The sequence below is a fragment of the Dryobates pubescens genome, chromosome 6 (assembly GCF_014839835.1).
Source record: "Dryobates pubescens isolate bDryPub1 chromosome 6, bDryPub1.pri, whole genome shotgun sequence".
Taxonomy (NCBI): Eukaryota; Metazoa; Chordata; class Aves; order Piciformes; family Picidae; genus Dryobates; species Dryobates pubescens.
In genome coordinates, this window is record NC_071617.1 from 36,972,121 (window position 1) to 36,985,533 (window position 13,413).

The 13,413-nt window shown below is 39.9% G+C and overlaps 1 protein-coding gene across 1 annotated transcript in view; it reads right to left on the minus strand.

Annotated features, from left to right (window-relative positions):
* Positions 1–13,413, minus strand: part of SMYD3 (SET and MYND domain containing 3) — a 404,049-nt gene that overhangs the window by 47,714 nt on the left and 342,922 nt on the right. Inside the window, exons 9-10 of the mRNA XM_009900927.2 lie at positions 8,328–8,415; positions 4,008–4,182 (exon numbers count right to left, since the gene is read on the minus strand). Coding sequence (XP_009899229.2) covers positions 4,008–4,182; positions 8,328–8,415 — 263 coding nt within the window. The remainder of the gene's footprint in view (positions 1–4,007; positions 4,183–8,327; positions 8,416–13,413) is intronic.

Genomic DNA, 13,413 nt, shown 5'->3' on the forward strand with positions numbered 1-13,413 from the left:
AGGGTGGTTTTGTAAAACACATTTGAAGCGGGCGACAAATCATAGAATCATAGAATCAATAGAGTTGGAAAAGGCCTCAAAGATCATCAAGTCCAACCTGTCACTCAAGACCTCATGACTACTAATCAGTCTCTTTAGTGGAGTGCCTTTTCAAAGAGAAGGAAATAGGTTCAGAATCTCTTTCAGGAATATTAGGTTCTGCAGCTATTTTTAGCGTTCTTACAAGATCATGACTCATGCAAAAGATACTATGGCAACCACCAATTTTGAATTTCCCTCTTGATTGGAGTGCATATACTTGGACACTATACAGTCCATCATATCTATTGAGTCAGAATTCCAAATCAAAAATTCTTGCCTGTAATTTCATTCACACAATGAAAATTCAACCATGTTCTCAGAAAACAGCCCACAAGAAGCACGCCTCGGTCACTGTTATTAAACATAGCCCTATGCAAATCAAACCAAAATTGAATTGACTGTTTTCCCTGTTCCCTAAAAGACCTCAGTCACTGAGGAAACCAGTAGTAATGGCATACTGCAAAATGTCATTTGAAGGGGCAGAGGACAGGAGGAGTGAGACGAGCTGACGAATGATGCATGTCTAACACGAATATGGGATACTCACACCTACTCAGCTCCCTCCCACTCCAGCATCAGAACAGCCACATCAGCACAAGCCTTGTACTGGTGCTGACTCAGCAGAGGGAGGATGGAGGGGGAAGGATATACAAGGCTGCTGAAGGAAGAGACAGAACTGTGGCTCTGCACAACACCTCTGCACAGGATGAAAAGAAGGAATTTCTTCTTGTTAATGTTGGAGCCCTCTGGTAAGTCCTAACACTGCAGCATTGGAAGTGAAGGGTTGTTAATTAAAATAGCCCATCTGAAAAACAGGGGGGCTTAGATGTTCGCTTCAAGTTCTGCAGGAGATTATGAGCAGTGCACAACAGAAACAGATGAATATGTTTGTACTATGCATTGGAAACTCAACAGATCTGATTCCACAGGAGCCCAGAGAGCCAACCCCTTCTTGATTCATAAATCCAGCAGGCCTGTGGTGTCACTTGGCTACTTTTTTTCCTTCCTATTATTCTCTTATTGCAATAACTGAGGGCATCTAGCAGTTTTATAACAGGTCCATATATCCAGTCTTTATCTTCAGTGTAAACACTGAATACTTAAAACAAGGGGGGAAAAAAACCACCCCAAACTCAATCTCCAAAATATGTATGCCTTCTCTGCAATTTAAAGGCTAAATGCTGAAGTCCTTCCTCAGAAGTAACTTAAGGGAACTCTGACTTACTCAGTATCTCTGAATCTGATCCTCCAAGAGCTGCAGTCAGCCCAGCGTGAATATGCTGAGACATGACAAACCCATGTAACACCTCTTGCTGATATTCTGTTATTCTGTGGTTAAGGCTCATGAGGATTTTTGAAAGGAAGTTTATTTTTGCAAGCTGCTGAGTGCTGACTATGATGTGGGACAGTTTTCACTGAGGCAAATATCTTAGCTTTTGCCAAGGCTTTTGGGCAGACAGATTACTACTATGACATTTATAGGAAAAGCTGTGTAGGTACATTTGGTTTAGGCTACTCAGTGAAAGTACACGTCATCGGTTTTAACAAACAATGGACAGTTAAAGTTCAGCACTAAAGGAGAAGGCAGCTTTTCATCTTGAAAGCCACTGTCTCTCCCCTTCCTTTGGAAGTTCTAAAAATATCTGAGAGGTTCCTCACAGGTTATTGTAATTACTTAAAACATGGATGTTGGTGTTTAGTATGACAAACCAGTTTAACCATTTGTCTCTGCCAGTTACATAAAGTGGATGATTCTGAAAAAGTCAGCAACCACCCTAATGAAACATACATTATAATACAATGTGTCACACAGCACTGAAATGTAATACTCCTGATGAAGAAATGGAAAATGCGCAATAAACACATTAGATGAAATTAAAAGGGTTTTTTTGACCAAATCTCCAGAGCCTTTAAAGTTGCAACAATAATTTCCTATTTATATGGACTGCTCGAATTCTCAGGCGATTCCCTGTGGAGAGCTCTACAAGTACTTTTTCCAGGGGTGAGGAAAATAAAATAGATAGCTATAATGGAACTGCAGGAGCAGCCAAGCAGCAGATTGATTCAACAGGAGAAATTCAATGCATCCCAAAAGATTTCCCAGGATTTGCTCTCCTGCTGCTCAGGCCACAATTTGTTGTAATGAGAAACTGAGGATTTTGTTTCAGGTGTGTCAAAGCTTGTAGTAATGACTTGAAGGTATAACGAAAGCACAGCAACGGAAAACCTCTCTTAAATAATACTTCTGGATGAGGAGAGAACAAAGACGAGCTCTTCAAGGTGCAAAAAAGGTCAAACATGTCATGCAAATAGCATTCTTTAAGAGATACTGAGTGAACAGTCAAAACCTTTCCTCTGTCTCCAAACTCCTGCATTAAACAGCTTGAAAAATGCAGTACACTTTCGCAAGTACAACAGAAAAAGCTTTATTAATGATCTGGTAAAACTGTGTTTGGTCTCACTGTAATCTCTGCTGCTGGAAATGTCTGTAGAAAAATCCTCTAATTTCAGTTCTGAAGAACTAAGTTAACAAGTTATAAAATAAAAAACAGGTGAGGGTTTTTGGTTTGCTTGGGGGTTTTATTTTAAAAGGGAACATGTAAATAGGTAGACTACTCTGTTTATTTGGAGCATTCCATATGGCAAAAGGCTGTCAGGAAGCATGTACTGCTGTAGTACTACATAAGCCATGTTTGAAAGGTTAAGAACATACATGACACGAAATTCACCCAGAAGGAATTTGGAGGCACTCATGCACTCCTTTATGAGAAGTAATAGTCATATGAACACTGAGCTTCTCTACACCTTTGATATAGCACAAACTATTCAGATGCCTTTATATGGAAAGCAATGACATGCTGTGCTGTTTCTCAAATAAACCCCAGAGTTTTATTCAGGTGAAATTTTATGCCAGGTGAAATTTCCTTAGGCAAAATGCTAAATGTTGATGGCATTCTGGTTTGATTAGGTAAGACATGTAAAATCTGAGATGTTCATGTCCACAGTGGCACATATTGCTCAGCACTTAGCATACCCCTCACACTTCTCAATAACATGCTATGTGCCAAGACATCACATGGTGTAGAAGAACCAACAGAGAAAAAATGGATGCTCTCAAAAAGCCCTTACCAAGAATGGACATTCATTTGTGAAGGACATTACACCTGGGTATTCAACATAAGGCTTACAATTGGTTACAAACAACACAAATATCCAGAACTCAGAGGTTTGAGTCTTAGAGCTTTTAGAACACGCAACAAAGCAGACAGCATTAGCTCTTTCTTCACTAGATGACCAAAGGTGCATTACATCTACAGGTTCTGATCATGTTTTAAGACCCACCACATGAAGCACGATCTCCTAGAGCATCTCTCCGTATTGAAAAAAGGCCATCAGACTCAGAAACTCTCCCAGCACATAGCATAGGAGTACTGACCATGAGAGAAGAACAGCAAGTGCTTCACCACCTCAGCTCCTCCCCAAATGAGGAACTGGGTTTTTCTTTCATTTTCAGTTGATATTGCACTCTGCAAGATTGCCTTTTATTCTTCCTGTAAGCTTTATGTATAGAGTATACAGTGAACATATATTATTTCAGAGAGCTCCCTAGTTCATCACAGCAATGGAGTCTGAAGCAGAAAGTCACCTTTTGATTGGGGTAGTGCAGCATCTGAACACATAGAACAGTGAGGAGCTAATAATCAGCTATTATTACAATTCCCATTACCATTTTATTTGCTTTCAGGCTGTCCGTGGAATCAGAATGGGAGTTTTGCCTCATCTATTAGCCTGGAAAGCAAGGCAAGACATATAGCAAGAACTAAACCCAGTATGAATCATGTAGAAAAAACACAACCTTTGTTTTTAATGAAACAGCCCCATCTCCCCCCACCTTTGGAAACAGTTCAACCAATCACATCTCTTACCTGTATGGTTCCAGAGTCTTGCTGCCATAATACAAAGCCTCTTCCCAGGATTCAAGGTTAATACAGGCATCCATGGCATAGTCAAGCATTTTCAGCTGATAGATATTTGTGTCTGGAAGACGACCCATATTGCTGCTCAAAAGATTCTGGCATCTTGTCAGAACCTGCTCCCACTCTGTTATTAGCCTTAGTTAAAGAAATGTCTTTCATCAAACAAAAATACAATTTCTAAGTGTTGTTAGCAAGGAGTAGGAGCCACAGGTCACTAAGATAAAAAAGCTGCCATAGTTCCAGCCTCTGGTTTAATTCTTGAAAACACACTTAACACAGAAGTGCTAGCTTAGGTAACTATACTTTGTTTATAATTAGCAAAACAATTTCTATAGGAGGCAGTATTTCAGCAATAAATGGGTAAAAGGAAGATGACAACCTGAAAGTGTATCTTGATACATAACAAACTAAAATTCAAACACTTTTTATTTAGCTGCCGAAACTATTAAGATACTTCTCCAAATAATGACATCTATTTCTAAGATGCCCAGGATTTGGTTTATAATTCTCAAGAAAAGTCAACCTTTTATTGCAATTAATTAATTTTCTTTCTCCTTGAAACACTTGTAAAGACCATTGGCTTTTTCACTTGCACAGCTGCATGCTTCATGGTAAAACAAACCAACAAACCAACTGAACCAACCAACCAACCAAAACCAAAAACAAACAACACAAAGCATCAGTTCTGATGTTTGACCCCTGTTCAGGATTAAGGATCTTGGCAGTAAAAGTTTTTATCTCTAATGGTACTAGAAGTTTTTTGTGTGTTTACGGGAGAGGAAAAGTAAACTGGGGCTTGTATTCAATTTAGTTTGACAAACTTTACCACAAGTCACTTATTTTCATTACATTCTACACTGTTTCGACATCTCTGTGGACCAGATTCTTCTCCCTCAGACTACACCTAAGATGAATACCAATAATCACAGATTTTAAATGAGTACTGTCATCTAGAACTTAATGGGAATCCAGGATGCAAGCAGTTTAAACACCAGTAAGAACAAACCAAATTAGAAGACAATAGATTAGACTTACAGTAAGAGAAGTGGTAAAATTGCTTGTATACAGGCCTTTCCATACAATCAACTCAAGGAAGCCCACCAGTCATCTTCACACTACTGAAAACACTGTTCACCCCAATCCAGCAATGGATTTAAGTGTACAGTGATAAGCCTGTGATTAAGTAATTCCTCCTTTCTGAACATAGGAATATTTACATACTTAAAGAATGTGACCACTATGTGGCTGGGTCATGATTTACAGCATGAATGTTACAAGGCTAAACTATTATTTGTGAATTGTTCTCCTGCCCTTGGATTTAAAGAACCATATAAGGGGAAGAATGTGTTATTATTAAATTGTACCTTAACCTTCATATCTCTGGCAAACATCCATGTATTCTTCACAACTGATCATGGACAGACTAACAGAAGAATGAGGGATATAATTTCCACTTGATACAATTTTTGTAGAAAGTACAAAGGGCTGGCATTCTTGAAAGATAACCATTTTAGCTCATGCACAGTATTAGTCTGCTTTTGCTTCTCATTATACAGTATCACAGTATCACCAAGGTTGGAAGAGACCTCGAGGATCATCGAGTCCAACCTGTCTCCACAGACCTCATGACTAGACCATGGCACCAAGTGCCATGTCCAATCTCCTCTTGAACACCTCCAGGGACGGTGACTCCACCACCTCCCTGGGCAGCCCATTCCAATGACGAATGACTCGCTCGGTGAAGAACTTTCTCCTCACCTCGAGTCTAAACCTCCCCTGGCGCAGCTTGAGACTGTGTCCCCTTGTTCTGGTGCTGGTTGCCTGGGAGAAGAGACCAACCCCTTCCTGGCTACAACCACCCTTCAGGTAGTTGTAGAGGGCAATGAGGTCACCTCTGAGCCTCCTCTTCTCCAGGCTAAACAATCCCAGCTCCCTCAGCCTCTCCTCATAGGGCTTGTGCTCAAGGCCTCTCCCCAGCCTTACTGCTTTGTTTGCTTACCAGCAAAGCCATACTGCTTTGTTTGCTCACCAGCATCTAATAGCAGGAGTACTATATTGCAAAAGCTGTTGGGACCAAACCGCCAGGTATGTAAGCTGCAAACTAGAAAATCTACTATCACCTACAACAGGACAAAAGAGAAGCTGGTCGTCCTGTATCTGCCTGACCAGAAAGGCAGCCTTCAAGCATCTCTGCTAATGTTGCGCAGCCTGGGATGCAGAGGAATCATTTTCTGCAAAATAATCCCCTTGCACTGGGTTTTAGCATCTCAGTTTGCATGCTTAATCTGGAATTTTGGTCCAAGACACCTTACTTGTAACACACATACATATTGTTTCACGTTCTCCAACTAGATTTAGCATTACAACAAATCAGTTATAATCACTAACTCAGATTTTGGAAGTCACTGACATTGGAGCACAAGCTCTATGAGGTGTTTAGGAGGAGACTGGATGGGGTGCTTGGTTGCATGGTTTAGTTGATTAGGTGGTGTTGGATGATAGGTTGGACACGATGATCTTGTAGGTCTCTTCCAACCTGGTCTATTCTATTCTATTCTATTTATCAAGTGTAGAAATTCTTTGATTTGCAAAAAAAAATTGCATTTGCAGAAACCAATGACTGCCTCAGTCAGCAAGGAAGGTCTAGTATTCCTTTTGCCAAGTGAACAGACTCCAATTTCCCTTTTCAGGTACTGCACTCACCACTGCATGCTAATTAGCACTAGTACTGTGGTGCAAAGGAAGGAAAGATGCCACATTTCAAGTAGCCCATGTCTGAGAACAGAAGCTGAACAGACAAAAGGGATAATTTTCTTTTTTCAACATGATACATTTTACTAAAAGGTGGGGGTTTTTTTGTTTTTTTTTTTTTTAATGACAGTAAAATCAGCAATCTCAATTAAAGACCCTAGGATAGTACAGTAGGTACAATTTATCCTGCAATTAAATGGAAGAACATGAAATAGGATCAGGATTCTGGCTTCATACTTTTCATACAAAAATTATTGCACCTCTGTGTTACATATCTATAAATTATCTCTCAGGATAAAACATGGGTGTCAATGGATAACTGAATGCCTGGAGATCTGTTTCAGTATTGTCTGTGTCAATCCAGTGACCACAGAGGAATTTAAGACCGACTAGAAACAATATGAAAATTGAAGTCAGATGAGATGAGTGCTTCTGTTTTGCTAATAAACAAATCTCTCCACATTAGAAACAAATTCTCTTTTTGTTTGGTGGTGTTATATTTGTTTGGGGTTTTTTTATTATTATTATTATTATTTATGTTGGGGTTTTTTTGGTTTGGGTTGTTGGGGTTTTGTGGTGGGGTTTTTGTGGTGGGTTGTTTTGGTGGCTTTTTTTGGTTTTGTGTGTGGGTTGTGTTTTGTTGTTGTTGTTGTTTGTTTGTTGGTTGGTTTTGTTTATTAAAATAAAAATTGTGATCACTTGTTTCCAGCCTGGAATATCACTCTGCAAACTTGGGGTTTATGCTGCTGAAAGGAGTGCAGGGAAATTTAGTTATCTCTAGCTCCAGAGAAAGTCCGTGTTTCTGGAAATGGTAAGGCATCTTGCTACAGCAGGACAAATTCACAGTCAGTGAAATTCCACTGCACAGACTAATATGACAGAAGAATCAATAAATCATCTAGTAAAAATTTCTACCTTTGTTCTCCTCATTTTTTCTTGGTCATTGCAGTTCAATAATTTTTTTAATTGGACTGAATATCTACATGATGGCCACTAGGCTCCAGTTCTATTTATTAGTGCAAGATCAATTTGTTTCATTAACAATTATTTTTATCTATTAACATTCTAACTTGCTACAATGAATCTATTTTTGCAGTGCGCCTAATTGTGATTATGTCATTCCCATTGTCGTTGCTATGCAGAGAATGAGAATCTGTGAGTGTTCACAGTGGGACTAATGGGACAAATAATTTAACAGATTAAGCCTTATTTCATTTAGAAATGGATTTATATGAAGCAGTGGGTTGTGATGGCAAAAGTCTAAACATAAGCCAAAATATTCCTTCATATTCTAGGTGCCTACTATCCCTGCTATGCAGCAGTTCCAGTCCAAGTAATCAGAGCTTCTATTATTATTAATACAATTAAGAATAATACATGGTTTAAACACAAAATCTATTAAAAATACCTTTTAAAACTTTAGGAAATACATTTCAAAAGACAAATTGCATACTAAGGCACTCTCTGGATTGTTTTCACAACTGAATGACAGATTGTAGCCTGTTACTAAAAGGATACCTTCTTTTGACTTTGGATATCTCACTTCATTTACAGCATCTTTGACTTCTTTCCAGGCATGCTCTTCACCAGCTAATTTCTCAGCATCCTGGTTAATGGAAACAAAAGCATGTGATAAGTAAAATAGCAAACTGAGAATATGCAGTAATGGTGAAAAGGATAAAAAGATTACACAGATAAAAGCTACTTGTGGGGATTGTATCACGATTTTTTGTAAATGCATTAAGAAAATAATTTCAGCCAGCATTGGTACTCACCCTGTGTTTGTAACTAAAGGAGATGATATCAGGAAAAATCAATGTGAACTTGGAAGGGCTAAATACGCAGGTAATAGGTTTGCCACAAGGACTATAATCAACCAGAAAAGGTAAGTAATAGCATGTGAATTTTTCTATCAGAATGCATTGAGCAGATCAAATTCCCTCAAAGACCTTTTACCTAATATTTCACAGATTCTCAACCACACTGTAGAAAGGATTTAGCAAATAATTGTGATTAACCATGTGGTGGTTACTTTGTAAACAGTTGGAAGTTACCTCAATCCATTACAGCTTCATGCATGCGCTTAGAGGAAAACCTACAATTTAGAAAAAGCTGAACTTTGGTCTTCTTGTTTTCTTTTATAATTCACTGACATTTCTTACCTATTCCATCAGATTTTATAAACAGCTATAGTTTCCTATTGTTTTGTCATAATAAGGCAAAAATTATTAACCACACCTTAGGCAAACCACATGAAACAAATTTACTAAAGCATCTACAGACACAGGTAAACATCTAGAGCGATTTCCAAAACAGTTTAGCTATTCAATTTCCATTTAAATACCTTTAAAAATCTCACCTTTAAGACATTGCAGTTCATTCTCTCCCTTATAAAAGGCCCTGTTACTTGTGAAAGAGTTTCATAACTCCAAATCCTTGCAGGAATATTTTGTATACAATAAAAAATAATTTAGAAAAAATTGCCTTCAGCCTTCAGCAGGGTCAGAAGCCTGAAGAAGAACAGAGAAGGTGTGCAAAAATCTAATCAAGCACTTAGTAACCAACATGGTCACCAGGCATCATAAGATTACCTTTGTTAAAAACTCTGTAAGATGTATCCATTCAGAACTGCATGATATTCTTATCCCACTGCACCTTATTTAAGTTAAATTCAGAACACAGAATCACAGAATCACCAAGGTTGGAAGAGACATCAAAGATCACCAAGTCCAACCTGTCACCACAGACCTCATGATGAAAACATGGCACCAAGTGCCACATCCAATCCCCCCTTGAACACCTCCAGGTATGGTGACTCCACCACCCCTGGGCAGCCCATTCCAATGACGAATGACTCGCTCAGTGAAGAACTTTCTCCTCACCTCGAGCCTAAACTTCCCCTGGCGCAGCTTCAGACTTTGTCCTCTAAGAACAGAAAATATCTGCAAGATCCTAAAAATATCTGTGAAATTTGAGGTCTAAGGAGCTACTTTGAAAAAGAAAAATTCTTTTAAGCTGTCTTTTCCCAGTGGCCCAACTATAATTCTCAGCATTTCTGTAGCAGATTGTAAGCCTTACAACTAAAGCCTCAAAACCATGGGGATTGGGACAGATGTGTAAGTGAAAGAAAAACCAACAACTATACACCAAGTTACAGGTCAATGACTGATGTATCATTAGGGCTCACTTCACACACAGTGGGATTGATGCATAAATCTGGCTAAAATGTTCATTGACACAGGATTAATCTTTCTCTTTCTTGTGCAGTCTTTCAGTTGCTTTCCATTGTCTTCTAACATTTTGTGAATACCACAAAGCAGTACAAGGTTGGGGTTTCCTCTAACCTTTACACTAGTCCATAGGGTTAAGTCAACACTGGCTTCATATCCAGGTAGAGAATAGGGAGTGTCTGTTGGATCAGTAATTTCCCAGCCCTCTCTGGATTTATGGTCTTTATCTCTTTTGAAAAAAGAATTTAGGATTGAGGGAGTTGGGCAGGATGCCCAGCTCTGGGAAGGACTGAAGTCACAGGTTTCAATGAGATATTTTCTGTGTTCTCAAGATGAGGTATTTTGGGGATTGGTTGGCTAGTTGGGCCTTTTACATCTCTACTGTTCTTTATCAGATTTCCATACACTGAAGAAATCCTGTCCTTTCCTAAACACTCTAGCTCAAGACATGGAAGCTGCTTCTAAATAGGCAGCTAAGCAGTGGTTGCAAAACAACCAGGGGGGTTTGTCATTGAGAACACTTCTACCTTCCAACCTAATAAGCCATGCAAATCACAAAAAAAGCAAAGAAGCAAAAAGAGAAAGAATAGTTTATGCAACTGCTTTTTATCCACATTAGCAAGCAAATGGAATGATAAATACCTATGTTATTATTCCGTGTCCAATGATAATTTAATTACCTTTTACTCAAAAATGTCCAGAAAGTTCCTATTCTTGTTTTTGCAGTTAGGAACTAGGCAGAAGTCCTACCTTCAACCCATGACAGCAGTTGAAACTGGCATGCTTTACAATTTAGCTTTTTGCACACACAGGTGCACTGGAGAAAACTCAAAGTAGAAGTGTTGAAGGCTCATGGGGATAGTAGAAAAGACAGCTGTAACACATGTTTTTCCATTGTAAGAACACAACCTCACAGAATCACAGAATGTTAGAGGTTGGAAGGAACCTCAAGAGATCATCAGGTCCAACCTCCTTGACAAAAGCAGGATCACTTAGGGGAACCTGCACAGGAATGCATCCAGGTGGGTTTTGAAAGTCTCCAGAGAAGGAGACTCCACAACCTCTCTGGGCAGCCTGTTCCAGTGCTCTGTCACCCTCACTGTAAAGAAGTTTCTCCTCATGTTGAAGTGAAATCTGTGTTCAAGTTTGTATCCATTGTTCCTTGTCTTATTATTGTGCACCACCAAAAAGAGCTTGGCCCCACACACTTGACACTCACCCCTCAGATATTTATAGACATAGAGCAGATCCCCTCTTCTCAAGACTAAACAGGCCCATGTCTCTCAGTCTCTCTTTGTAGGGCAGATGCTCAAGTCCCATAAGCATCCTCATGGCTCTCTGTTGGACTATCTCCAGCAGATCCCTGTCTCTCTTGAATGGGGGAGCTCAAAACTGGACACAGTATTCCAGGTGTGGTTTCACAAGGACAGAGTAGAGGGGAAGAAGAGCCTCCCCAGACCGGCTGGACACTTTTCTTGATGCACCTAAGGATACCCTCTTGGCCACAAGGGCACATTTATGTCCTATGGAGAGCTTGGTGTCCACTAGGTCTTCAAAGTCTTTCTCAACAGAGCAGCTTTCCAGAAGAGTAACCCCTAACCTGTACTGGTGCCTGCTGTTATTCCTCCCCAGATGCAGGGCTCTGCACTTGTCCTTATTGAACCTCGTGAGGTTTGTCTTCACCCAGCTCTCCAGCCTGTTCAGATCTCATTGGATGGCAGCACAGCCTGATGGGGTGTCGGCCATCCTCCCCCCCCATCCCCTTCCAATGTTTTGTATCATTGGCAAACTTGCTGAGGGTAGACTCAATCCCCTCACTACTCTTAATAACACAGGAACAATGCATTGGATGCAAAAACTTCACTGGATGTGCTAGCCAAACTCAGAATCTAGGGTGCAAGGACAGATCCTGTGACTTATTTTGAGCACTTATTCTGGATGGAAGGTGGTTCCAATGCGTCCTTTCCACTTACTCCAAGCATGTGTAGGGGGAAGCTTGTTCATTTAAAGGTGAGTTAAGATGAAACAGCAATATTTCAATTCCATCTCTTCCTTTTTCCAACACCATGGGAGGTGCTGCTAAAGCTTTCTTGATAACACTGAAGCTTTCTGGAAATCTCCATGGATCTCCTATCCCTGTCTGCTTAGATCTGTCCTTCTGATCCTTTAGATGGAACACCTTCTAGTTATAGTTGGTTCTAGGGAAACAAGCTATAAGCTAAGGTCTTCACACCTGACACCTCTCAAAGGAAAGACACCGCATACCTTCACATCTTTTTAAATTTAGTTTTAGGGTACATAAAACATGAGGTCTGTGGTTTATAGAGGACTACAGCTTCAGATGAAGATTTCACTCACCTTCACTAGTTCCTGCAATCTTCAGGAAAGTAAAAGTCTTAATAAATAAGCTTACTCCTGAAAAGTTTGACAAGCTATGCCTTGAACTTCTCAATGTGGGTGTAGAATGTGACCCCTGAAAGGGGTCATACTGCTGATCACAGACAAAGCCCTTGAAGAGCCAAAGTATAACTCACTGTTTGCTCGGCTATGTCTGCGGCTGGCAGAAGCACCCAACTTTGATGGCCCATCAGCAGAGTCATGCAGAACAGAAGCGGAGTACAACACTGAGGTGCCTCCTAATGTCTACTTTAAGAACTACGAGTAGCAAAATGATCAGTACACAGAGCCCTGTAGTGGTTCAAGATTTACATCTGATTTATGAAGTTACACAAGCTCTGCTGCCCTGTCCTATGAAAAATAACGCCAGCTCCATGAATGCCAGTTCACCTGTCTTTTACAACCCACATAAGTGGAACTGTCAGAAGAGAGGACCTTGTATTTTCAGTCATATGGCCCTGAAGAGAGTGGATGTGACACATGGTAATTCCAAAGCTACTCCGTCTGCAGACAAAAACATCATTGTGTTGCCTCTGAGGTTACTGTGAGGGTGTGAACCTGGCTTTGGAATAAATTGAATGAGCACTTGTTATTTTTGAGTTCTGAAAGTAAAATAAAGACATATGCAGTTGGATGCCACATTGCAACTGTGCAGTGCATAGCTCAGTGTTAGACAGGTTGCATTACATCATATAATCGATACCAGCTCTTCATGGATTACTGACTCTGGTGTCTGGGAGTACATAAGAACTGTACAGGCTAGTAGTACTATAAATTGTATAGGTATTGGAAATTCACACCATTGATGTTCACACCATTCATGTTTAAGTGCTCCACTTAGGTATGCAAATTGAGAAGAAGGTTTCCCCAGACCCTGTGTACAATGAGTGGAAAAACCCAAGCACCTTCACATGGCGGCAGGAATAACCTTCCCCTAACATTATCCAGCTTAATTAGACGTTACAATATTTACTCAA